Source organism: Dermochelys coriacea, chromosome 13, assembly GCF_009764565.3.
Source record: "Dermochelys coriacea isolate rDerCor1 chromosome 13, rDerCor1.pri.v4, whole genome shotgun sequence".
Lineage (NCBI taxonomy): Eukaryota > Metazoa > Chordata > Testudines > Dermochelyidae > Dermochelys > Dermochelys coriacea.
In genome coordinates this window covers 8,606,223-8,630,809 of record NC_050080.1, presented here as the reverse complement: position 1 = coordinate 8,630,809, position 24,587 = coordinate 8,606,223, and the positions used below count along the sequence as shown (strand labels likewise).

The following is a 24,587-nucleotide window of genomic DNA, read 5'->3' as shown; positions in this document are numbered from 1 at the left end:
CTTAGAGACTAAGAAATTTATTTGAGCATAAGCTTTGGTGAGCGGCAGCTCACTTCATACAGTGTATGCATCCGATGAAGTGAGCTGTCGCTCACGAAAGCTTATGCTCTAATAAATGTGTTAGTCTCTAAGGTGCCACAAGTCCTCCTTTTCTTTTTGCGAATACAGACTAACACGGCTGCTACTCAGCAACCTGTCGTCATACAATAGGGTGTTTCAGTTCCTACAAGCGCACCAGCAGCGACCAAGCCTAGACCAGTTTCCTCCTCCCTTATTTGCATAGACGCGCCCTCCTTGAACGCCATTGGTCAGCAGGCTCGCCAGCGAGGGTCGGCCTCTGCGTCCCGGCCCTGGCACCTCATTAGCATGTGCCCCGCCCCGCAGGCACTGATTAGACAGTTTGGGGTTGCCATAGCCTCGCCCGGCTTTCCGGTTGGCGGTCCGGGCTGTCAGTCGGCGAACGCTGAGGGCCGCACTTCCGCCTTGGTGTCAGCGGGTCTGGGCCCGGGGCTGCTGCGGGAGCAGGTGAGACAACCCGCCCGCGGCCTGCGCCCTGGCGGGGCCACCGCAGCCGAGGCACAGGTGGGACCCCGGGGGGCGGCGGCGGTTACTGAGGCTCCCGCCTGGGGTACACTGGGCTGCGCTCCGGGCTCCCTCGCCCCGGGGCGTCCGGCCCCTCGTCCCTGAGCTCGCCGCCTGGCGGGGGAGCGACCCCCGATCTGGGGTGGGGAAGCGGGGGGCGACCCGCCCCTGGAGCCAGCCCCTGCGCAGGGGTAGGACACGGGGGGGGGACCCCTGAACTGGGACCTACAGCCCTAGAGGGGCAGGGGGAAGTGAGGGAGCCCCCCCGCAACCTGAAGGGAGCCCCCCGAAAACTGACTCCCCCACCCCAGGCGAGACCCATCATCCCAGTCAGGGGCACAGACGAGGGAGCTGCCCAAAATACAGAGTAGGCTCCCCCAAACCACGACACCCTCTCCCTGAGAAGCCCCAAATCAGACCTGCTACCCTGGGAAGGAGACCCCCAGACTGGGACTCCATCCCCAGAATGTCGGGGAGGAGCACTGATGAGTCAGTTTGGGTGAGGCCACTTTCTATTGTAGACAAGTGGGTACAAAAGATCCTGAAAGGTAGGTCAGGGTTGAGGGGAAAGAGCAAGGTGCACTCTCTGGAGAGCTTATTAGTCACGCAGGAGAAATGGAGATAGTCTGTATGCTTCGCTATGATGGGTCGCTGCTTTCCCTTCCCTGGTAGAAGGGACTTCGCATAGCCGCTTATTCGTTGTTGTCTTCAGGGATCCATGTATAAGAAGGCAGTAAAGCTGAACAAATAACATTAGACGTAAATCGAATGGCCAGACCCTTTTGCCCCTAATTTACATTGCAGAGATGCACTGAATCTTACCACCATCTGGAGCAATGTTTTTCATTACAAATTATTCTTTAAACTGGAAGGCTTCTGATCTGGAGGAGCTGGGAACAAGAACTGGCAGAAGGTGCTGAAGAACCTTTCGTAAGGAGAACAGCTGGCATCCTATGTCTAGTCAGAGCAGAGCTCCATTCCTGTGTGACTTAGGGAAGGAAAGTAAGGCAAGGAAAAGAGTCTGCTATGCTCCTAAAATGTGCAGAAGTGGAGCTTGGTTTCAGCATGATTTAGGAGCGTTGGGGTGCAGATTGCCTCCTGCTTGAAGTTGTCTTTCCCCCCAGCTGCCACTCACAGTCCTTGTCAGTCGAGACCCCTTGATTCTCTATTCATCCAACTGTCCCCAGCATCCCCCTCTTGCAGAGCTTCTGAAAAGTAGCAAGCAACCTGGAAAACAGTGGAAAAAGGCCATTTTTATACTTCACAAAGGTTTATGTGGCATGTTAATAAAACAGTAAAGTATGTGGCCATTTGTCTAATATGGGTTTTAATCTTATTTATGCTGTCTATTCATTTAGCCTGTGAACTCCTTGAGGGTATTGTCTGTTCCTGCAACGCTTAAGGTCCAGAACTTGAAAACTGCTGCCTAAAAGCACATATGGTTTTGTGTGTGCTTGTGTGAGGCAATGAATATCTGCAAATATACGTACAAAGCGAATAGATATTTCCCTTACATCCTTATCAGTTTTCTTGATTAAAACATGTTTTGTTTAAACTTTCAAGTAGCAGAAGTGAAAGGGACATTGATTTGCAGTGTATTTAGGATCAGAGTATCACTGTTTCATCTTTTCCCCATCTGTCTTGCTTGCACATCTCCCTTTCTTCAGCATTGTCTACGCCGCCAAGGAAAATGTTTCAGGGATACTGATTGCTTGAATGGCTGTTTCTTTTACTGATCCTTGCAAAGGTTGAGCACATCTTCATTGTGGCATTCACATTGACACCTGGGGGCAGCCACATGCATCACATCTTACAACTGTTCTGGGACTCCTGAAACTCCACAGTGCACTTTCTGGAAGCAGGAGTTTTTGGCAATTTCCAATTTGAGGCATTGTAAGGCAGGGATAGTGTTAGGAGAACTGGTTGAAGTAGCACTGAAGTACAAGGCATTACAAGCTGTTGTTTCTTACAGTGCCTTTTCATTTAGTGTAGACAGAGCCTTCCTCAAAATAATTATTCACTCAAGTTGTGTGAGTGACTTTGTAATGGTCTAATAGGAAATGTATTAAAATGTGTATCTTCTTGTTCACTTGAAGCAAAATAAAGTTTTATAACACTAAAATTTTAAATAAGTGTGCTGAACATAATGGACAGTGAATCTGGGAAGACTGATGAGTTGTACTCCAGGCTGTACAGTGAGAGAGTTGAGGAGAAACTGACTTGTAGTTGCCTTTTGACTCTTGAGCGAAGTTTCAGCGAAGCTGCCCATCAGCACACCTGAGTTGACTTAATTTAAAAAGGCAATCTGATGATGAATTCTGAAAAGGAAATATTGAAACAGCTGCTCTCAATACATATGGCATGTATTTCATGAAGCGGAAGATATGCTTTTTTCCAAAATTAGTTCCTTGGACATGACAGTGCAGTTTCATAAACAGATCGCTGAAGTTAAAGGCACAAAAAGTTAGTTAGATTACAGATTCCATCCTTGGGAATAGTTGAAAAACAGTAGTTAAGGATGAGAGACTTGAGACTGATCCAAAAGCTTAATTGTGTGCATTACTGTCTACAAAAATGTGCTTGGTTTAATAGTAGCCATTCGGGGTCACTTTCGTTGATGGATATTTATACTTAAGAACAATTACCATGTTCTCAGTAGCTTTCCACAGTAGTTAAAAAAATAATTTCTTACCTTAGCTGGCAGCTTTTATAAATAAAACTATAATGCTATTTCCGAGTGTCTGTCTGTCTCTTTTTTTTCTTCTTCTTCTCAAATGAATGTAACTATGTGCACTTCATACTCCTCAAACTAAATACAAAATAAGCTTCCCAATATCTTTTGTTTAATGTCTCAAACCACACCCAGCAATCTTTTTGGTCTTTAAGATACTGTATAGTATGAAAGTAGTTTTGCACAGATATAAACATATTTCATACAGGTAACTGCTTGAAACCAGGATTTGCACATAAGTATTCTGAAGTTTTAAGTGAATAACTCATTTGTGTTTATCTTGTAAGGCAATTTGCCCTCGAACATTACAGTGTTACATCAAACTCCTTGTTATTTAAGACTTCCTCTTATTCATCAGCATTCTTTTCTTGTCCTTCAATCGATATTGATTTTGTCACCTGACTTATTAAAATATCTCTTGAAAAGACTTTTCTACTCTAGATACTTAGACACCATAGTGCAGGGGTGGCCAACCTGTTTCTCCAGAGCCACATGCAGCTCTTCAGACGTTAATATGTGGCTCCTTTTATAGGCACCGACTTGGGGACTGAAGCTACAGGTGCCAACTTTCCAATGTGCTGGGGGGTGCTCATGGGTCCGGCTCCCACTCTACTCCTTCCCAGAGCCTGCAATGCCCTTGATCTCCCCTCCCCCCCCAGCCTCCTGTGTGCCACGAAACAGCTGATGGGGATGCGCTGATCGGTGGGGCTGCCAGTGGGTGGGAGGCGGGGGAGGGGGAAGGAGCTGATGGTGGGCTGCTGACGTATTACTGTGGCTCTTTGGCAATGTACATTGGTAAATTCTGACTCCTTCTCAGGCTCAGGTTGGCCACCCCTGCCATAGTGTCACAGATTCTTAGTATGCTTATGTTTACAATTCTTGTCATATTCTCTGCAAAATAACTAGTATGTGTGTTTCTGCATTATGTATTTTTATATGAAGTACTAAAATTTTTCCAAAATATGTAGTAAGTGTAGTTAGAAATCTGCCTTACATTTGTAATTCAGAACAGCCAAGATTTTTTTCTAAATTAAATGGGTTGATAACAAGCTTGTAACAGGAACTTCTTCATCTGGACGAAAGAAATGTGAGCAATGAGAGAATTGGTAAATCTGCTTATAGACCAAGTTTATTGGAAGATGCAGTATTTTGAGTGCTTTCCTGCAGCATAATGTAAAAGAATTGGTTGTAAATGAATGTAGGATTTTATACAAACATATTTCGTTTAAAATCTTCTGGCATGTATTGCTTTGGATTCAGCAGTGTAGGATATTGCCCTCAACTTTCACTCTTTTAAATAATTCACTTCCAGAAAGAAAGTGTGAGGACAGAATAGTTTTTCTTTGTATTCTAGAAGACTGAACATAGCAAATTGTATTGAGACACTAAACAATTAGAATGTGTCAAATGAGATTTAATATTGGCCTCAGATATGCTGTTAAAAATACACTGAGCCAGCTGTACAAAACTAATGTCTTAATTTTCAGGATTAATGAGGTATAAGAATAAATTGAGCCTGTTTTTAAAATTTGTTTAATCGTACTTTTATTTTTCCTTTATTTTAGAAAGCAAATCCCCGGCCTTGGCAAAGTCTGCGAAGTATTTCAATATATTTTACTGTGTACAAGCATTTCATTTTATCACCTGCTATAAGTACTCCAGTAGGAGGTAAGATCACTAGGAATTCTAAAGTTGTCTAAAAAACTTATGGTGTTAGTAAACTTATTTTTTTTATCCCAAATTTTCAGCTGGTAGAAGACCACTTTCACCCACAAAATGTACACGAGTTTGAGTACCTCCGTTTTGTTGTTGTCGTGTTTGTAGATACAGCAGTCACATGCACATGTGGCTAACAGTGCATACAGTTGCAAAAATGGGCATGCACTTCTAAATTTGGCCCTTTCCATATTATCATTATCAATATTATAAATCTGGGAATTGAAGTTTCAGATGTTAGATATCTTTGTTGATGGTAATTGTGTTAATCAGTAGTGTTGGTAAAGATATATATTGAAAGGAGAGTTTTGTTTTTAACAATGTGATTTCCTCTTAAGAGGTTTTTCTGAGGTTTTGCTAGACATTTTCAGAAACCAAGTGTTGCTAAACAATTGTTTATAGTAAAAAAAGAATGTCGTCTACTGTACTTCTAGAGTTAAAAACGAAACTACAATACATTTGTTAGTGAATGAGTGTTAGGGTTATTGACACTGTTGCAAACTGGTTAGCCAATAAAGTGGACTAACAATAAGAGGTACAGCTTTTTTATTAAAATTTTATTATAAATAGAAATAGATATGGTAGGCAAAGAAGTTAAACTTTCTTAATACTTTAGTTCTTGAAGACCACAAACGTGTTAAACTGATTCCCGTTTACGTAAACATCTGTGTTATGAATATTGCCTTTGAAGAGATGGCACCATAGTAGAAACTCTGATTTTTACTAATTTTCAGTAATTTCTCATCATGAAGCCCTAAGTAAGTAGTCTGTGGGACTGTTTTCATGTGTTAGTGTTGCACAATTGGGTTCTGTCCCATTAATTGCTGATGTGTATATAGAAGCATGGTTGTTTACTGGTAGCACTTTGCACTAAGATGATAAGTCGCTAGGGCTACAACAGCTGACTTTTTTGTATTGTGGCTATTTTCATGACACTTCAAGAGTAGGTCTCCATAGAAATGGCTGATAGTGGGGTATCTTGTACAGAACAAATGTATGATTAGGATATGTATGAAGAGAATTGATGAGTAGTGGCATTATGCTTGATGAGATGCTTCTGGGTGCCGATTCCTATAAATTAAACCTGTAACTATCCTTTACTGTTCTGTTTGTTTTCTGCCTTGCTGTTATATACAGTACCTGTTCCTGTAATCCTTAAACTTTAATGGTCAAGTAACGGCATTGGTCACAAAAAGTTAAGTATGATTAGGCATGGAACCATGCTAGCAAAATATGTGAGCAAATGGATATGTTGCTTTTCTCTTTTACTGAACATGCTAGAGTGAGTGGTAGGCAAGCGATCAGAATTCAAAACCATCCCGCGGATTATTTGCCTGTTGCTAAGAGCTCAGGATTCTTGTGGGTTTACAGTGTGCTGCTTACGTACTGCAGCAAAATGGGTGGGTAATCCTGCCACTATACGTCATGCACCAGTTGCTTAATGCTGTTCTGCTTAGGATAAAAGATCTATTTTTCTTTCTTTCTTTCTTTCTTCTCTATAAACAAATTGCCCCCAAAATGGTCATTATGAAAGTATAACTTGCTTTATTTATTTTATTTATAACAGACGTCCTTTTTATGTCTCTTAGGGAGTTTTTTAGTTGATGCGGGGGAGGGGTTGGCAAACTTGGAGGGGTTTTTTTTTATACATTTTGGTGCATTTAAAAATATTGTGTTGCAGTGTGTTTAAAAAAATCTTAAAGGAGGGACTCAATGGCATATGAGATTAGTAAAGGTATATAAATCTCGGGCAGGATGGCATTGAGACTGAACTGCCCTCTCACATCAGATATGGTCTCTGCAAGTCAGCGTTGAATCACACTGATGACGTCTCGAGTGTGTTGGTGAAACTTTTCAGTGCCACTGACTGTGCTTTGTCACTTGCTTCCATATCTGTTCACAACAATCCAGAATCCTTGACAGTCAGTGAATTAATTCTATTTCTGTTTTTTTAAACAACTATTTGGGGAATAGACCATGTTCAGGGCTCATTTCAGGCTGTAGGATAATATTATAGTTAAGGATACGATCCATGGAAGTCACAGATTCCGTGACTACTTCAGCTTCGGCTGTCAGCAGCTGTGGCTGGGGCTGTGTGCCACTGGAGCTGGGTCTCTGCTGCTCCCCGGTGATGAGGCTATCATTCCTCCTCCCCCGTCCTCCATGGGGCTCCAGCTGTCGTTCTCCTCCTCCAAGTTATTTTTAGTAAAAGTCATACAGGTCACGGCTTGTTTATTGCCTGCGACCTGTCCGTGACTTTTACTGAAAGAAACTGTGACGAAATCTTAACCTTAATTATAGCCATGCTTTTAAACAGATCTTCCAGCATTTAAATCCCCTTGATGAGGTGGGAATGGGAGGAAGGCATTGTATAACAATGCCAACAGCATTTCTAGTGTTTCCTAAAGAGTCTCTACAAAGGGGAAGGGTAGTATGAATGCTTTCATAAGCATATGCATCCGATGAAGTGAGCTGTAGCTCACGAAAGCTTATGCTCAAATAAATTTGTTAGTCTCTAAGGTGCCACAAGTACTCCTTTTCTTTTTGTGAATGCAGACTAACACGGCTGCTACTCTGAAACCCTTCATAAGTAAGGCAGTCAGACGAGCTAGCACTAGACCATGCAAAGCCTTCAAGATAAAGATCATGGACTCTATTCATTGCTTTATAAGGAACAAATGAACATTTTTTACTGTAAAGGTTATGTGGGGAGTAATTTGGCTATGGATTTGTGAACAAAATACATTCATTACAAGATTTTCCTAGGTATTTACTTTCAACCAAAGAATTGCATGATTTGCCACAGGATAAAACAAATTTAAATTACAAGTTTTGTCCGTAGAACTGAGAAGAAAAGATATCAAATTAAGGTTCACTACTGCCATACTAGGGAAATTCTTTATTAATATGACCTGCAAGTGGCTCAAAGATAACACCACATGTACAGACACTAGGCTTGTTCTAATGAAATTTACTAGCCAACTCTCATTGTACTATTAACCCATTAGCAACAATTTTCCCCCAAAGGGTGATGAACAAGATAATTTCCTCTAGGAACCAATAAGGGACAATGAATTTTACAATTTAGAGAAGAAATGTGAATTTTTTTTTTTTTTTTACAGGATCAGTAATGATGGATTGGTTTATCTGTCTCGTCGCTATAAGTGTAGCATTGTATACCTTGAAAGTAATGTTCACTGGGGTCTTGTGAATGTAAAAAACAAATAAAGTAACTTCATGGGCTTTAACGTTTATTGGGGAGGGCAGTACAACACTAGATTATTTCTCAAGGGAAACCCATAAAGTAAGGGTAAAGTTAGCATAATCCTAAAACAGCATGGCTTCAGATGAACTCAAAGGAATAAATGTGAATGTAAGGTTCAAAACCAACAGGGCAGCAACGTCTTCTGATGAAATATTACTGAAGGTCTGCATACCTAGGAGAGGAAAATTTGATCATCATCTTTTGTATGGAAATAGCAACATTTACCAGTTGATAGAAAGATTCGAAATGCATTGGAGGGCTTCAGGGGATGCAGAAGTGCACCTTAGGTATACCTCCTGGAAATGAAAAGGTTGGTCGGTGTGTTTTTATGGTTTGGAGGTCTCCGCTTTTGCACTGTGGCAAATCCTTGATTCTCCATTTGTGGATCGAGTGCATGCATCTTCCATGGAACGTCCTAACACGGTTGATGGTTGTCCGCTGTCTTTGGTGGTGCAAGAAACCAGCTAGTTAGACAGTGGGATCATCATCCGATGAAGTGAGTTGTAGCTCACGAAAGCTTATGCTCAAATAAATTTGTTGTTCTCTAAGGTGCCACAAGTACTCCTTTTCTTTTTGCGAATACAGACTAACACGGCTGCTACTCTGAAACCTATGAGGTGCTTGTTTACATCAGAGCCTGCCCATAGTATCTCCCAGGTGTCTTCTGAGTTGAAGAAGAGCTTCTCTAGCTGCTCAGAATGGTCCACGGGACTTAAGATGAGCGTGACAGGGTGAACAAGGTTATTGTGGAGTGGGAGCTTTTGGTTAGCAAGAGCTTTCTTGCACTTGTGCAGTGTAGCCATCTCTCATCAGATGGTTGGAGGAAGGATGTTTGCAAGGAGAATTTGGTAATGTGTGTGTTTGTAGATATATTTGGCTAACATGTTGTAAGCCAAACTTTCAGAGATGTATTAGCAGTGTCACCGCCACCTACCACATCAATCATTCAAGAAATGAGATTGTGAACTAAATTATCAGTTTAATAACATGCTCCATTTGTATGGCACTCAAAAATGAAGGGCCTGGAGCACCTAATCAAAAATCATAACAAATCCGATTTGAAGATTAGATTTTTATAATAGAAATAAATGCAGCCTTCAGAAAAGATTAAAAAATGTCAGAGGGCCAAAGTTTCAACTGGGCTTCACCTAAACCTTTCTTTTCTGCAGCATACATAGAGAACACAGAGAAGCACTGTGCATTGATCTCCATGTTGGACTTGCCTGTTGAGGGAGTTTAGTTTCTCCAGTGCAGATTTTGGTTGAGAATGTTGTTGCAGTCAGACTTTGAGAGGAAACAAGTCTAACTTGCTGAATAGTTCCTCTTTTGTGTTTCACTAGATATCTGCATTGCTGTTTTCTGGTTGAAGGAATAGTGAGTGCATGATGATAGCAGCAGGCATTGAAATAGGCAGTTTTAATCGGTAAGCCTGTAATGCTGTTTTAGACCTATTGTAGATAACCTAATTTCATAAATCAGTTGACTAAGAGTAATAGTTATTGAAGCTTTCATTTAGAGATGAAAATACTAGGTATTGACACTTTTAGGAGAGCTGTAAGAAACAGTCATGAATATTTATTTCTGTTCCTTGAAATGCAACTGGTATGCTTTGGTTGAAGTGGAATCTGCAGGAATTTGAACCCTGGCTGTCTTTCCAGGAATCCTCTTGAATGACTCGTATTCTTTGTTCTCCTGGTAGCCTTTATATTAACATGAAAAATGTCCCTTGCAGTTGCACTTTATAAACATGGGTTGTCTGTTTGTGGTGGAAAAGATTTTAAAGAGCAGTGTAATTCTCGTGGCATGTTTAGTTTGGCCAAAGCTATGTGTAACTTTAAAACCTGACCAAACTATTGCTGTTAAATTATCAGTTTGTTACTGTGGTGGCTTTTTGCTGCATTAACAAAAAGAAAAAAGTTTAAAAACAGAACATCTTTACAGAGGTCACATGATTTTAGTAATAACTGACATAGTATTTATACCAAATAATGAACCTTAATAGAACCTTTTCCATTGGCCTTTGTGATTAAAAAGCAATTAAGTGAGGTTTTGTCCCCATCTCTTTTCTTTGTTTGCAAGCATTCCTTTTCCCTCCCCTCCAAACTCTCTGTCCCAGTCTACCTCCATTGAGGCTCCTTGTCTCTAGTTGTCTTGTCCAGCCAGTTTCAGTTCCCTCCCTTGCTGGCTACTCATCTGATCTCTTTTTCTCCACACTGACCTCTGGTTGCTAAACCCCATTCACATTCCCTCTCCTGACTGGCTCCCAGTCTGTCTCCTTCCCCAAGCTCCTAGTCCCATGTCACTATTGCCTCCCCTACACTGGCTCCTTGTCCCAGTCTCTTTGCCCAGCTGGCCCCACTTTTCCCCCTTACACTCTGAATTTTCATCAGATCTATCTCCTCTCACCTCTTCTCCCTTGACCAACTGGTTCTCAGTCCAAGTCTGGACTGCTTCCAAAGCTCTTCATCCAGTCCCAGTGCCCCCACTTCCCTTCCGCTTCTCAGTCCCAGTTTTCCTTGTCCTGCCAGTCCTGGTCTCCTCCTCCACCCCAGTTCTCAGCCCAGTTTCCATCCCAAACTACTTCAACTGTTTTCAGAGTAGCAGCTGTGTTAGTCTGTATTTGCAAAAAAGAAAAGGAGTACTTGTGGCACCTTAGAGACTAACAAATTTATTTGAGCATAAGCTTTCGTGAGCTACAGCTCACTTCATTGGATGCATTCTGTGTTTCCGCTCCCCCCACTCCCCCACGCCAAATACTCCCTGGTCCAGCTCTTGTCCCCTCTGCAACTCAATCAGATAGCTTCTTCCTCCACGCTGCTTAGGGCTAGCAGGGGGTCATTGAAAACATAGTGGAGACATGGGTGAAAATAACGTATTTTCCTGTAGCCCGCTTCTTGGAAACAGATGAATTGTTTTGGCTGAAATTCACTCCTGACCACCCCCATCTCCCCCAGATTCAGTCTTAGGGAAGCACCTGGTATAGAACATTTCAGCCTTTAAGTCTTGGCAAAAAGGTTTATAAGCAACTGAAAACAGGATCTTATAGTAAGTGTTGGTCAACTCAATAAGAGCCAAGACTTTGAGCCCTGTCTCTAATACAGCCTGCGATGATGTGTATGTAGACCCTTGAGCCAGCATGTACTTTGTGTGAAACAGTGCAAATCAGATACTTTACAATAAACTACAGATCATATTTTCACATTACTAAACCTGCAATGTTTTATCATTAAAATTAAATATGTGGGGCAGGGAAATGGTCTATAGAGATCAAGAAGAGACACAACTTTTGATCTGTGGTGATGAGAGAGGTGTTTTCTACATATTCATGAAAAGAGCCACTCTTAAAATATTCTATTGCTGGGTACAATGGAATTTGAAATAACTGAGGGCTCTGTACAAGAATTAGACTTTTGTAGGCAACATGTCTTCAATAGCCAGATCACCTGATATATGTTGCTGTGCTGTACTTAACTCTTTTTCTTTGGCATTAGTCATAACCAGATGATAGATAGCTGCGATAAAACTTTTTTTTATCATACACCATTTATCAGAGGAGGTTAAGCATCACTGTGGTGAATGTGGTATAAATACTTAGATTCTAGGTTGACCCTGGCCTAGTGGTAATATTTTGCATCGGGGCTGGGAAGATGGTCATAGATGTAAATTGATTTTTCAAGAAATGAGAACTGCCAGGAAGGCATAAAGGCATTTTGATACAAGTGACCTCTGAAGAAAATGATCCACCCAAATTACTTGGCTGCTTGCTTCCAATTCAAACAGGAAACATGAGAAATTGAACAGTGCTTGGAGAGGCTTTAGCTCTGTTGACTTGTGCTGAGATATTTGCTGTACTAGACGGTGTATAAGGTGGTCAGAATGGCATCTGTTTGGCAGACTTTGCCATAAACCACTGGCAGCTTCATCCGAATAATTTATCCATCAGTCAGCAATTCTAAGAGAACTTGTAGCTGTCCAGATGAAGATCAATGTGCATTGGAGAGGAATGATAAAGTAGCATTCTTATTACAGTAGCAATACATGCCTAGGCCTATGGGTTCGGGAGACATTTTCCTCTAAAGTTGTCTTCTGGGTAATGTCAAACCCCCTATAGTAAGGGTTAGATAAAGGTCTGATGTTTTGATCAGTTGGGGATATAGATGTCTTCAATTAGTGACATTTAAAGCGTGGACTGTGGTGCTAAGTCAACTCCTGTGATTTTGTTCTGTGGTTCCTTAAGGCATCCACTATCACTATAACTGATTTATAGTGTTAAATCAGATATCCCCTCTTTTTAAACCTCGGCATCTTTCCCGGTTTTATTTATTTCAAGTGATTTTTGTAGCATTCTTGGACTGCTGATTTAAGGAACAAATGGTCTTCCCTTTACATTGGCCAGGCCCAATTATTTTAGAGCAAAGTGACATTTTGCACTGTTATCCTTTTTGATAAGATTGCCTTCTAATTCCACCTTGTCTTTGTTCAGAACTTTCCTTGAAAAGAGTAGCTACGTCAGTCTCATAAATGATGTTTCACATTTAAAATAGCTTTGTGTATTTATTTGATTTTAAAACATTCCAGCTGTATAGAGAATCTTACAATGAGCACCAGGATGTAAATGTTCAAAGCACTCATGGAGTCATAATAGTTAAACTCCCACTGATGTATTTATTAATTTAAAAGGGGAGCTACACAGCTAAAATGTGTGCAACACTTGAAAAATCCCCCCCAATGCTGATTTCCTGTTTCCACTAGAGATCACTTTATGTAGATCTTCAGTTAGACCTTTACATGGAGTCCACTTGTGTGAGTACCAGTACTTGGTGTCCACAAACTCTGCCTGCACTTTACAAATGCAAATACCTGTTAATGCTTGCATGCGCCTCTAAATAGTTTGATACCTGCATGCATGCTGCTGTTAGCATTTGCTCCCCCAGAATGCATTGGTCCAGTTGGCTGTGTGAGTGCTAATGCGAACACATATGTGGAAGTGTTTGCAAGTGCAAGGGGTATGTGCAAGTATGTACAGGAACAATTGTGTGGAAATCAGGTCCCATATACCTTTGTGAAAGGCACACTAGATATTGCAGTAGTGCTGCTAGTGCAGCATAAAGAAAACATTGAGACCTTTATTTTTAGGATTTTAACTTGGCTGTAAAGTGGGATTTATTTAAACACTCTTGGGTAAGATAGGTGGAAAATGGCAATTTGTTCTATGAAGAATTAAATATGCAGTAATTTTCAATAACAAATAATGAAATGTAAGATGTATGTGGGGGGGAAACTATTCAGTGTGTGGACACTTGGTAGAAGTGTTGACAGTTCTGTTTCAACTTTTTTTTAGCTAACTTTTGTACATCTATGAAGTACAAAATTAACTTCTTAAATATTGTGTTTCCGGTATGTAGAGTATCTTTAGGGTTTTTTAGGGATCTGTTTTCCTTTTGTAATATGCTCTACAAAGAGGGCAACCACAATTATGTTCTAACTCAAAAAGTTGAATAAGAAAAAATACCTGTCTAGGATTTAATGTGACTATTTAAACTTTTTTATTTTCTTTAAAAGTGGTTTGATCCTTTTTTCTAAAAAGGAAAAAAGTACATTAGCCAAATTTGGGATTAAATAAATGTGAAGCTATCCCCTAAAAAAGGGTAAGGCCCTGATCTCGCAACTTGTTTTGCATGGGCAGAGCCCTGCACTTTCACTTATGCCAGTTGATTTCAGTGGCCTGGCCTCTTGGAACAAGTTGCAGTGTTTGCACTGATTTTTTAGGTTCTATCTGCTACATATTCATGCTTTGGCTAAGAATTAAGTAGAGTGCTACTGGTAGAGTGGGTAAACCCAATGCCTTGGGCTTACCGTGAAAAGGGGGAATTGGGAGACGCACTTATGGTAATCTGAAAACCTGAAGATAAATTAGAAAGCCAAGGAGCCAAGCCTTTTGTATGATTGAGATAGAATACATAGTAGTCAGAATAACTAATGCATACAGTACTGTACTTATTGCTGCATCTTACTGTTTCTATCCTGCTGATTATAAACTATTTGCCATATCAAGTGTTTTAGGTAAAAATCTGGATGTTTTCTTATCCAGATCCTTTGCCTTGAGTGTTTAAAGAAACTAAATTAATGCATCTGATGAAGTGAGCTGTAGCTCACGAAAGTTTATGCTCAAATAAATTTGTTAGTCTCTAAGGTGCCACAAGTACTCCTTTTCTTTTTGCGAATACAGACAAACATGGCTGCTAATCTGAAACCTGTAAATTAAAGCTGGAAGTCTCCTGTTGTACAATAGCAATAGTAAAAGTTGAGTACCATATTCAGATGATATTTGCCTTTTTTTGGTCTTGTTTTATTTTTGTAAACAAGCCTTTCAAAGCTTTCCTTCCAGTCATATCGCTTATTTTACTGATGAGGTGTTTTTTTCTTTTTAAAACTTTCCTTCCTTACAGGAGATATGAAAGTATTAGTACCTGTAGTTTCTGTAGAGTAAATTTCTGCATGTGCCTTTTTGGCTTGAGTACCTATTGGTGCTTTTGTGCAGTGCATACTGCAACAAATTATTTGAAATGTCCCTTCTGTTGTGAACATTGCTACATGTTGTTTAATGGCTTTACACTGCTTTGCCCAGAGGTACGTCCACAGTTACCTGGCTATGCTAAAGTGTACAAACTCCCAGATAAATTGCTGGAATTGCATTGGCATTTCAGTTATGTAACTTGCTTTGATCAGTGGGAGTTGGGTAGCTTAAACCCTGCTTCAACCTTTGAAAATTTAATACTGAGTGGAGTTTGTGATCACATGACTGGTGTTTGCAATTTGATTTCAGTCCCCTAAGTGTTCTAATTTTTTTTTTTACTCACTTGGCACTAGAATTCTTATTTCAAGATTGGTGTTTGCATTACTAAACCGTGCTCTAGGGCAGTTTGATATTTGTGATACCTTGTTTAACTTGTTTGTAGTTGGTTTTACAACACCATCAAAGCACAAGGCTTATTTAAGTGGGACCAAAGCAGAAATCTTCTGATCAGAAGATAACTGTAACATCCTGTCAACTTCTGGCAAACAGAGATGGAATCCATTCTATACTATGACGGTTTCTGTGGGAGAGACCACATGACTGTTGCTAGCCTGGTCTTGTAAAAAGTGACACTAGCATCAAACTATTCCCATGCTGATTTGGGAAATATGATACTGTTGAGATGTTCTGAACAACTAGCCCATCACAATGTAACGAGGATAGGAACAAAGAGAAACTAAACCACAGATCATTTAAAAGTAGTAAGAGTCTAAGCTAAATTCACAAAGGTTCCGAAAGGCCAAAATTCCCTGATACATACGGGTTATTGGAACATGCAATATTGATATTGAACCTTTCAATTGAAAGGCTCCCAAAGTGCTTTAGAACTACGGTACATACTTATGCTATCTCCATTGGGAGGTAGACAGCAGAAATAAGCTCAGTCACTGAACGACAGTGGGGGAGGGGAAATATTAGCATATGATACTGGTGAAAACCCTACATTTAAAACCTCTGTTTCTAAAGTTTCTAAATTCTTTTGTGAGGTCCCTGCAATTGCCAATCTGCTTAGCTTCAACTTTTGGCTCTGAATAGGTTTGGTTTTTGCAGCATTTAGCCTTGCACCAGGTGTAGTCTGCTTCCTGTAATAGAACAGGAAGCACATTCCAGCACTGTATAGGTGTTTGTGATGTCACTAGCTGCTGTATGGGAGGCAGAACCCAGGATTTGGCTTTGGCAGGTAACCGAAGGGGGCAATGCCTTCCAAAAGGATTTGTAACTTCAGTCCAGCCATGGGTAGTTCTAGCTCTTTGGGCTCTGAACTTTTTCTTTTTTTTTTTTTTTTTTTTTAAAATAACTTTTATCAGGTTAACATTCGTCTTTTTCCCTATTCTTAGACCAGCTCCTCATTTGTCCTGTTGTAATTCTGTTGACCTCAGTAGGGGTTACCTCTCCTTTACATGTTGTATCTGAATAAGAGGCTCCATTACACTGTACTTTGGCTTCAGCTTGCAGGCTTTGTTCTGAAGGATCACCTTTTGATTTTTGAGAGAGTAACACTGTATCAAACCATTACTGCCCAAATGGCCTTGTTTTGTCTTGTCTTTTTTTTTTTTTTTTTAATGTTTTCTATTTCAAAACTGACCAAACCTCTTTCCTACATATCTGGGCTCCAGTTCACTTACTCATTATCAAGCTGTATCCCAGAAATTTGTTTTCACCAGTTTAACCCCAACAACACATTTGACTGTTAATTATGGCATCACAAAAATGGGACCACTGGGGAGCTGAGGAGAACAGGAATTTGAATGGCTTCTTGTGTGACCCTGGACAAGTTGCTTAATCTTCTTTTGCTTTGTATAATCAAGAGTAAACATAAGGTTAAGACCTTGCAGAACAATGTCAAGAGGGATCCTGGGCAGAACAATTCAAAATGTCCTAGAGTTCAGTGGATGGGAGTAGCAGAGTAGTGAAACCAAAAACTTTCTTGCTACTTTAAGTTTTAGTTGGACAGCCCTGGGGGCTGAGATCCTATCTACTCAGAACAGGTAGAGCACAGGGTGTGCAAACTTGCATACACTACTTCGTGTCAAAGTCTCAGCCTTTCTTAGAGAAACTGTTTCCTCTGTGGCATGTAGCTCACCCTTTGTTTCCATTCCATGCTTGATTGTCAGCAAGGATTGTGATCTCAGTCTGGTACTTAGTGGACAGTTGTCTAAATTTCTAATAATTGATTGCAAATAAATTCAGTGACCACAACTTCCAGTGACTATACCTCTGAACTGGATGCGTACTTTTGACCTGGAGTTAAAAGGTGCTAAACCAGTATCTTGAGCCATCCAGTCCTTTCTCACAACATGTTTGTATTTTTCTTTTGCAGCTCTTTTTACTGAAGTCTTTGTTTTTGGTTGCACAGTAGGAGAACTTGCTGTACTTGAAAGTCCTATATGAAGTGCAAATGATGATATCTCTCTCTTGTTTTATTCCAGGTAAACAGTAATTTCGTCTCAAGCTTACAACTGAGGGATACTTCAGGCTTTCAACATTAATATACAAGACTGCTTTTTAAAGTAAGTCTGCTTTTCATAAAGTGTTACATAAAACTTCAGTCCGTTACTTGAACAATGAGTGAAAACTGGTCCAACCGTTGCTCCTGCTTTCAAATGCAACAAGATGGAAAAAACTTTGATGGCTCACAATTTTTTTACACACTGACATTTATGTTGAAATACACATCACTAAAACTTCTATATTGGCTCTAAATAATAGAATTCTCCTTCTTGCCCCTTCAATAGAACACAAACTGGTAGTGGCTAAAGGGAAGAGCTGGATGTGCCATGTTTTCAGTGGGTAGAAGGCCTGTCTTGCACATGAAAATGAGCACAATTTAGATGCACAACTGCAAGCCATTTAGAACTGGTATATTATACTGTGTGTTTGCAATCACTGTTCTAGGTACGCAGATTTTGTTTCTGTGTAAACCAGCACATACTTTTAACATGTTTAGCACGATGACATATACAACTCTGCTTTCAGTAGGTCATAAACAAGGTGTGGACATGACATATAGAATGTTTAGTTTGAAATTCAGATTTTTTTTCTTTCTTTTCTGCTCTTGGCCCCGCTGGTGTGTGCATATGTATAATAAACATTGGCTTTAGTGAAACCTGAGTAGGCCACACAGTGTGAAATAACTAATTCAATAAACATTCTTAACAGTGTTTTTATAAAATCTTTTTGGCCTTTTGAATATTTCTGTGTTTAATGAATGTAGGTAACTTCTTGAGTTAGGAATGTAATGCAAAACCTTTTTAGATATTGTCAACATGGAAAAGCAGGAGAATAGTCTATGATGGGGTAGGCAACCTATGGCAAACTGATTCACACTGCCCGGGTCCTGGCCACTGGTACGGGGGGCTCTACATTTTAATTTAATTTTAAATGAAGCTTCTTAAACATTTTAAAAAAACTTACTTACTTTACATACAACAATAGTTTATTATATATTATAGACTTATAGTAAGTGACCTTATAAAAATGTTAGAATGTATTACTGGCACGCAAAACCTTAAATTCTGAGTGAATAAATGAAGACTCGGCACACCACTTCTGAAAGATTGCTGACCCCGGTCTATGAGATATATCTTCTGCAAACATTATATTTTCAGCTACAGAGAGAGATTATTCAGTGTAAACCACGCTAAATAACAGACTATGTTTACAGCAAAGAAATATATTCTCTCTTAGCACATCCCCTTACCCTCAGAAAAACCAAAGGAACCCTTAGGGTGATTGATTGGGTATGACTACACAGCAAAGAAAAACCTGTAGCGGGCCTATGCCAGCTGACGGGCTTGCTGGGTTCGGGCTGTGGGGCTGTTTCATTGCTGTGTAAACTTCCACTTTCGGGTTGCAGCTCAGGCTCTAGGACACTGAGGGGTGGGCGGATCCTAGAGCCTAGGCTTTCTCAACCAGTTGAAGTGAGCTGTAGCTCACAAAAGCTTATGCTCAAATAAATGTGTTAGTCTTTAAGGTGCCCCAAGTACTCCTTTTCTTCTTTCAACCAGTTGTAATTCAAGGCAGATGCTTTCAAGTGGCCTACATTGCTGCAGTCTAGATGCGAAGCAACGAAGGCATGTTTCACAGAGGACAGATGGGTCATTCACAAGGGCATTCTAGCCAGCTGGAGATGGCAGAAGTTGTTACTTGCAGATATGACTATGTCAACAGTCGGTGTGGAACAGTTGAGAAAAACTCCTGTGTTGCAGGCTGCCGTGATGAAATGTGGTTGTCTCTCATTAGTGGACTCAAGGCATGTTTTCGGTTGGATTGTCTAAGGGTTAGATGACAATGGTAAATATGTTGACACCTGGCTGTGACAGATGTGACAATATCCTACAACATTCTGGACAAACTTTATTGAATTAAGTTAAAGCTTATATTTTTAGGCATTCATTGCATTCAAAATGCAAATCCTAGAAATATGGGCCTGGAAGGGACCTCAAAGTCATCAAGTTAAGCCCTTTGTGTTCTGGCAGGACCAAGGAAATCTAGACCTCCCCTGACAAGTGTTTGAAGGTTTTTAAAAACACATTGGCCAATGAGGAGGATTCCTCATCCCTTTCCTTCTTGAAAGCTATTCCAGATCTTAACTCCCTTTATAGTAGGAAATTTTTCCTAATATCGACCCTAAATCTCTCTTGCTGCAGATTAAAACCATAACTTATTGTCCTGCCTTCAGTGGATATGGAGACCAACTGATCACTTCCTTTTTATAACAGCCTTTAACTTCTGTGTAAACTGTTAGCAGGTCCTCCTTGGTGGTCTTGTTTTAAGACTAAACATGCCCAGATTTTTTTTTTTTTTTTTTTTTACCTCAGGTTCTGAGCTGAAGCAGTGGTGAACTTGTGACCACAGGGTTTTCTCCTGTGTGGAGTTTGAAGGACTAAATGTGAACCAAAGCCCTTGCTGGAGTAGGGGAGTGATCTCTGTTAAGCTTATTAGCATGGATGTAGGTTCTTTTATTGTTTTTAATATATTTTCTTTGTAATGTTTTTATCTTAAGAATAAAAGTTCGTCTTTAGGGAGAACTGTGTGGTAATTTGTGACTGTGGCTGTAATAATGTGTGCCATCTTTGAGGAGAGAAACAAAGCAAGGCCTGCTTTTAGGCAGATTGTCTTTTGCTGAGAATATCACAGCATAGTCGGGGAACTGTGCTGCCTAGAAATACCCTGCTCAGAGGGGGGAGAGAGCTGTGGGCTGAGAAGCTGGGAGCCTAGAGTGAGTGCCTTTGCTGGACCATGGAGGGGAAATTCGGGTGCAGTTGCCCTGAACTGTGTGTCACTGTTTGTGCTACTGCTTCCAATGTTGCTTCTGCTGGTAGTGAATTATGGCCAGGCTATTCTTGAAATAGTGGTAGCTCTGTCATGGGCTCAGGAGGGGGAGCATACTATCCTGTTTTTATTAGCTGGGCCAAAAATATCTGAACTGGTTCTTCATCTTGACCCATGAAGTTACACTAGAAAGTAATCCTGAATGGTATCCGAGACAAATGCCCATATTTGGCTTATGCTAGCCTGCTACTCATTTGTCCCCTCCTCTAGGGCAGAGCACTTATTAATGATTAGGTTGAAACATGGGTTTTTTTTTTAAGTTAATATTTCTAGCTGTCTTGTTCCTCCATGTACCTTCTTGCACCTCTACTACACTGGAAATGGGAACAGTTGTCTTTGTTTGAAAAGTGTGCGAGTCAGGTGAGCAAGCTGGTAACTGTGAGCAATTGATAACTAGTGGAGCTGAAGCAGGTATAAAGTCTATAACTGCACAGATTCTGAGTGGCACACACGAAAAAAGGAAGGAAACATTAACCAATTGAGTTTGTCTACAGCAGAGGTACCCAAACTTGTTCTGCTGCTTGTGCGGGGAAAGCCCCTGCCACGTCTGCAGGTTAGGCTGATTGCGGCTCCCAGTGGCCAATGGGAGCTGCTGGAAGTAGCAGCCAGTATGTCACTCAGCCCGCGCCGCTTCCAGCTGCTCCCATTGGCCTGGAGCAGCGAACCGCGGCCACTGGGAGCCGTGATCGGCTGAACCTGTGGACGCGGCAGGTAAACAAACCGGCCCTGCCCGCCAGGGGCTTCCCCCGCACAAGCGGCGGAACAAGTTTGGGAACCAGGAATGTAGCAACATATCAAGAGCAGCAGCGGCAAATAATTCTAGACTTAGGGGTGAGGGACTGTAAATAAGAACTGTTGCTATAGGTGTGTTACTCTTAAGGGCTTAGTGGAGGCTCTGAGCATTGATCATAAACAAAGGGTGGTGTTGAGACTAATACCAAGGCATATAACTCAGCAAAAAGAAAGGGAGTTCAGAGGAGGTTCTGGGAGGGAGAGACTTAAGTTCCTGGTCTTTGAGGGCATGCCTACGCAACCTGCAGCACTGAGCCTCTAAGCCCAGGTCAATAGACTTGCATTGCCGATCTTGTCTAGGACTCTAAAAATAGTGCTGTCAGTCTTGCAGTTCAGGTTCTGAAGCCTAGGGGTGGGTTTCACAGCCTGTGCTCCATCCTGAGCCATAACTTAAAAGTGCTGTATACACACCTATGTTCAGCATGGTAGTGCAAGCCTGAGTCTGTTGACGTGGACTTGGAGGCTTGCTGTCGTGGGCAGCCATTGGCTGTATAGATGTACTTGACCGATTGTGACTTATCGGCCTGCCTTGTAGTAATAACTTAAGTGGGCTATAGAATGGTACTAAACGAACTGAAATGTTCCACTGTGGAAGTTCCTCTGTCTGAATGAAGAGCAGGAAGGTTGCATTTGTATCGGGAGTCTCATGGTTTTTGTTCTGGAGGAAAAATTAAAGGGGTTTGAAATACAGCTGGAGTCACTTCAGCAAGAAGCTAAACTGGATGAGAAAAACAGAGCTATCCCAAGACATTACAGGTCAAGGATAGAATGCCAGTGGTTTTTGTTAATCCACATAGAAGTGCCAGAGTTAGTTTCACCCCAGAAAACTGCTCCTCTTGCAGGTGAAGTGGGATCTTTAGTGACTGCGAATAGTCAGGGCTTCTAGTTCTGGCTTACTTGTATTATGTTGTTGTTGTTCAATGCTAGTGTAATGTATTAACTTAGTGCATGGTTGATTAATTATTGAATCTTTAAGCCTTCAGTGTTATGAAAACTGTATATAGTACTAAGTATTTGATTTTTCTGCTTTGGCTAAATTGAAACTGAACCAAGTATAAATGTTTTGGATATATAAATGCCAAGCAACTGAAATAAATCAAATCTAGCCTGTGCATCAAGCTTACCTGGTGGATTTCATGCACCTGTGGTTTGTTTACAGTGCATTTAGCTGCACTGTATGTGAGAAAGTGGCACTATCTCTCTTCCTTATTCACTCTTGCCAAAAACAAAACCACCAGCTGGCTTTATCTTGACTTGCAGCCAGTTGGTGCAAGAGTTGAGTCTGACAGAGGCCGACACAACTGAGTGCCTGCACTGCGAATGACTTTCCAGGTCCGTAGAATAAAAATAGCTATGTGGTGCCATGCTTTTCTGCAGAGGTGACATTCCGGGTTGACAGTTGATAGTCACGTTCCCTCCCTGGCTCCATACAGAGTTGATCCTGGGTAGTAAGTGTGCTGGTACTCTATTTTGCCCTCTAAGAGGGCAAGTTTTCCTCTACCAAACACTTTTTCTCCCTTTGCTGATACTTGACTGCCCTGGCTTCCATCTGCTGTATGAGACCTACTTTTGCTGCAGGCCTCATTTTAAATACAAGTAAATTCAAAAAGTGTTTCACATTTATTTTTGTAGATATAAAGTCTCCAGTATAGACAGTAATCCCCAAAAACTTTAAAAATTAAAGCCAGTGGACAGTATATGGTATAAATATAGAGAAAATGATAGTGTGGATAAGTAATTCTGCCATTCCTTGTAGTAGTAGATGATGCTGTATTGCCCATCTTCAGAATGATTTATTTTTTTTATTAAAGAAACCTATTTTGGATTTATATTCATTAACTCCCCCCCCCCATACTGCTGTTAAATGCCAGTGGATATAAACATAAAGATTCAAATGCCTAGGTTTTCACTTGTCAGGGATGGGGAAACTGGAGGATATGGGTTTTTTAAGGTTTTTTTTTTCCCCAAAATAAGCAACGTGTAAGCACTAATATTCTGTCTCCCCCCTCCCCCCCATCTTCTCAAATAGATAACCTAAAGTGACTTGGTATTTATGAGGGAAGATTCCGTTCCACAAAAATGTTTAATCTTTAAATCCAGCAAAATGATTCATTAGAGGAAGCCAAGTTTGCAGTTCAAAGATTTCATACTGAAGGATGAATAGTGAAGAGGAGTTCTTTGATGCCGTTACGGGTGAGTAAAAGCCAAACTGCAAAATAAAATTACAGTTTGTATGTGCTTGTGGCAAGCCAGAGTGTAAAATCTGTTAGGAAATCAAGCACCATTATCACAATCTGTGATGAAAACCTTTTGAAGAAAAGAGAATACTTTTATTGCTGGTTTGAGCCTGGGCTAGGAACTCCTTAATGCTGGTTCTCCCTATAGCCTTGAATAAATCATTTAGCCCTTCTGCCTCAGCTTCATGATCTTTAAAATGGGGATAAACTCACTAGATTGGTGAGGCTTAATGTTTGTAAAGCATTTTGAAAATGAAAACTGTTACATAAGTGCTGAGTGTTGTTTTAACTTCAGTGGAGAACTTTCTCCATGGTGTTGAAGTGGAAAGTGTTTTCTTGTTAGAAATTCATTAATATAAAACAATGCTTCTATGTAAGGAGCCAAAATCTTTGCTGTCCTGTGTTGCCCTCAGAAAAGCAAACATAAACCTCTTGAGACCTGAGTATTGTGTGTCAGTACTTTCCTTTGAACTAATGAGGAACACTGGTTGCTTGTAATAGCCTTACGTGGTTTTAAAGGTGAACTGAAATGCTTTTCAAAAATAAATTTATATTTAAAAAACTTTTAAAGATCCCAAGTTATTAACCTCCTAATTCCTGAATGGTTTTTCAAATGTTAGCAATTAGAAGCTGGCTGACTCCAGTGATTTGTTCTCTCCTTGCTGGAAGTGTGGAGTCATGTATTGGACCTGAGAACCCCTCTAACCCTGTGCTTATCTTATTCTTATGCAAAAAGAAAGATGATGGGAGGGAGGAAAAGGAAAAAAGTCTTGGCAAAGGAAGCTCCAGGTCTTAGGATATGTCTACAATACAGCAACACAGTTGTGGTGTAGATGCTGTCTACATCAGTTAAAAGGTTTTTTCCATCTATGGAGTTAATCCATCTCTCTGAGGAATGGTAGCTAAATCAATGGAATAATTTTTCTGTTGACCTAGCCATGTCTGCACCAGGAATTAGGTCGACCCAACTGCATCATACAGGTCATGAAACTTTTCACAGCCCCGAATGATATAGCTAGGTCAATATAATTTTTAAGCAAAGGCCAGGCCTAGGTCCTTTTAAAGGGATGAGGCCCCATTCCAGATCCAACTACTTTTTTTTTTTTTGACTTTGGATCACACTGCTTTCAAAGTTTGGCCTCTTTTGATTCAGGGAGGTCGGGCTGCATCACTTTTCCTGTTGTGGGTTTTGCTGCTCCTAGACCTCTTCTCCTACTGGCTGCTGTCTTTCCCTCCAGCACACTGTTCTGGTGTAAGTTTCCCTGTCTTTAGACTTCTGGCATGGTTTAGATGGGGAGCCATGTTCAGTGTTGACTTTCTGTGGTAGGTTTTCCTGCTCCACCATGTTATCTT

General features: G+C 40.8%; 1 protein-coding gene across 13 annotated transcripts in view; it reads left to right on the top strand.

Annotated features, from left to right (window-relative positions):
* Positions 1-388: 388 nt before the first annotated feature.
* OSBPL2 (oxysterol binding protein like 2) overlaps positions 389-24,587 on the top strand; it is a 55,424-nt gene continuing 31,225 nt past the window's right edge. For 2 of the 13 annotated variants that reach the window (XM_043496169.1, XM_043496175.1), the window contains exons 1-4: positions 1,941-2,068; positions 4,883-4,981; positions 17,301-17,381; positions 23,027-23,190. Coding sequence is in view for 11 of the 13 variants with exons in the window: in XM_043496171.1 (XP_043352106.1) it covers positions 23,154-23,190 (37 nt within the window). In the remaining 2 variants the exon portion in view is untranslated. Of the gene's footprint in view, positions 583-1,940; positions 2,069-4,878; positions 4,982-5,061; positions 5,092-6,818; positions 6,952-17,300; positions 17,382-19,691; positions 19,823-23,026; positions 23,191-24,587 lie in introns of those variants that run through there. The other 11 variants (XM_043496178.1, XM_043496171.1, XM_043496172.1 and 8 more) reach the window with 11 other exon arrangements.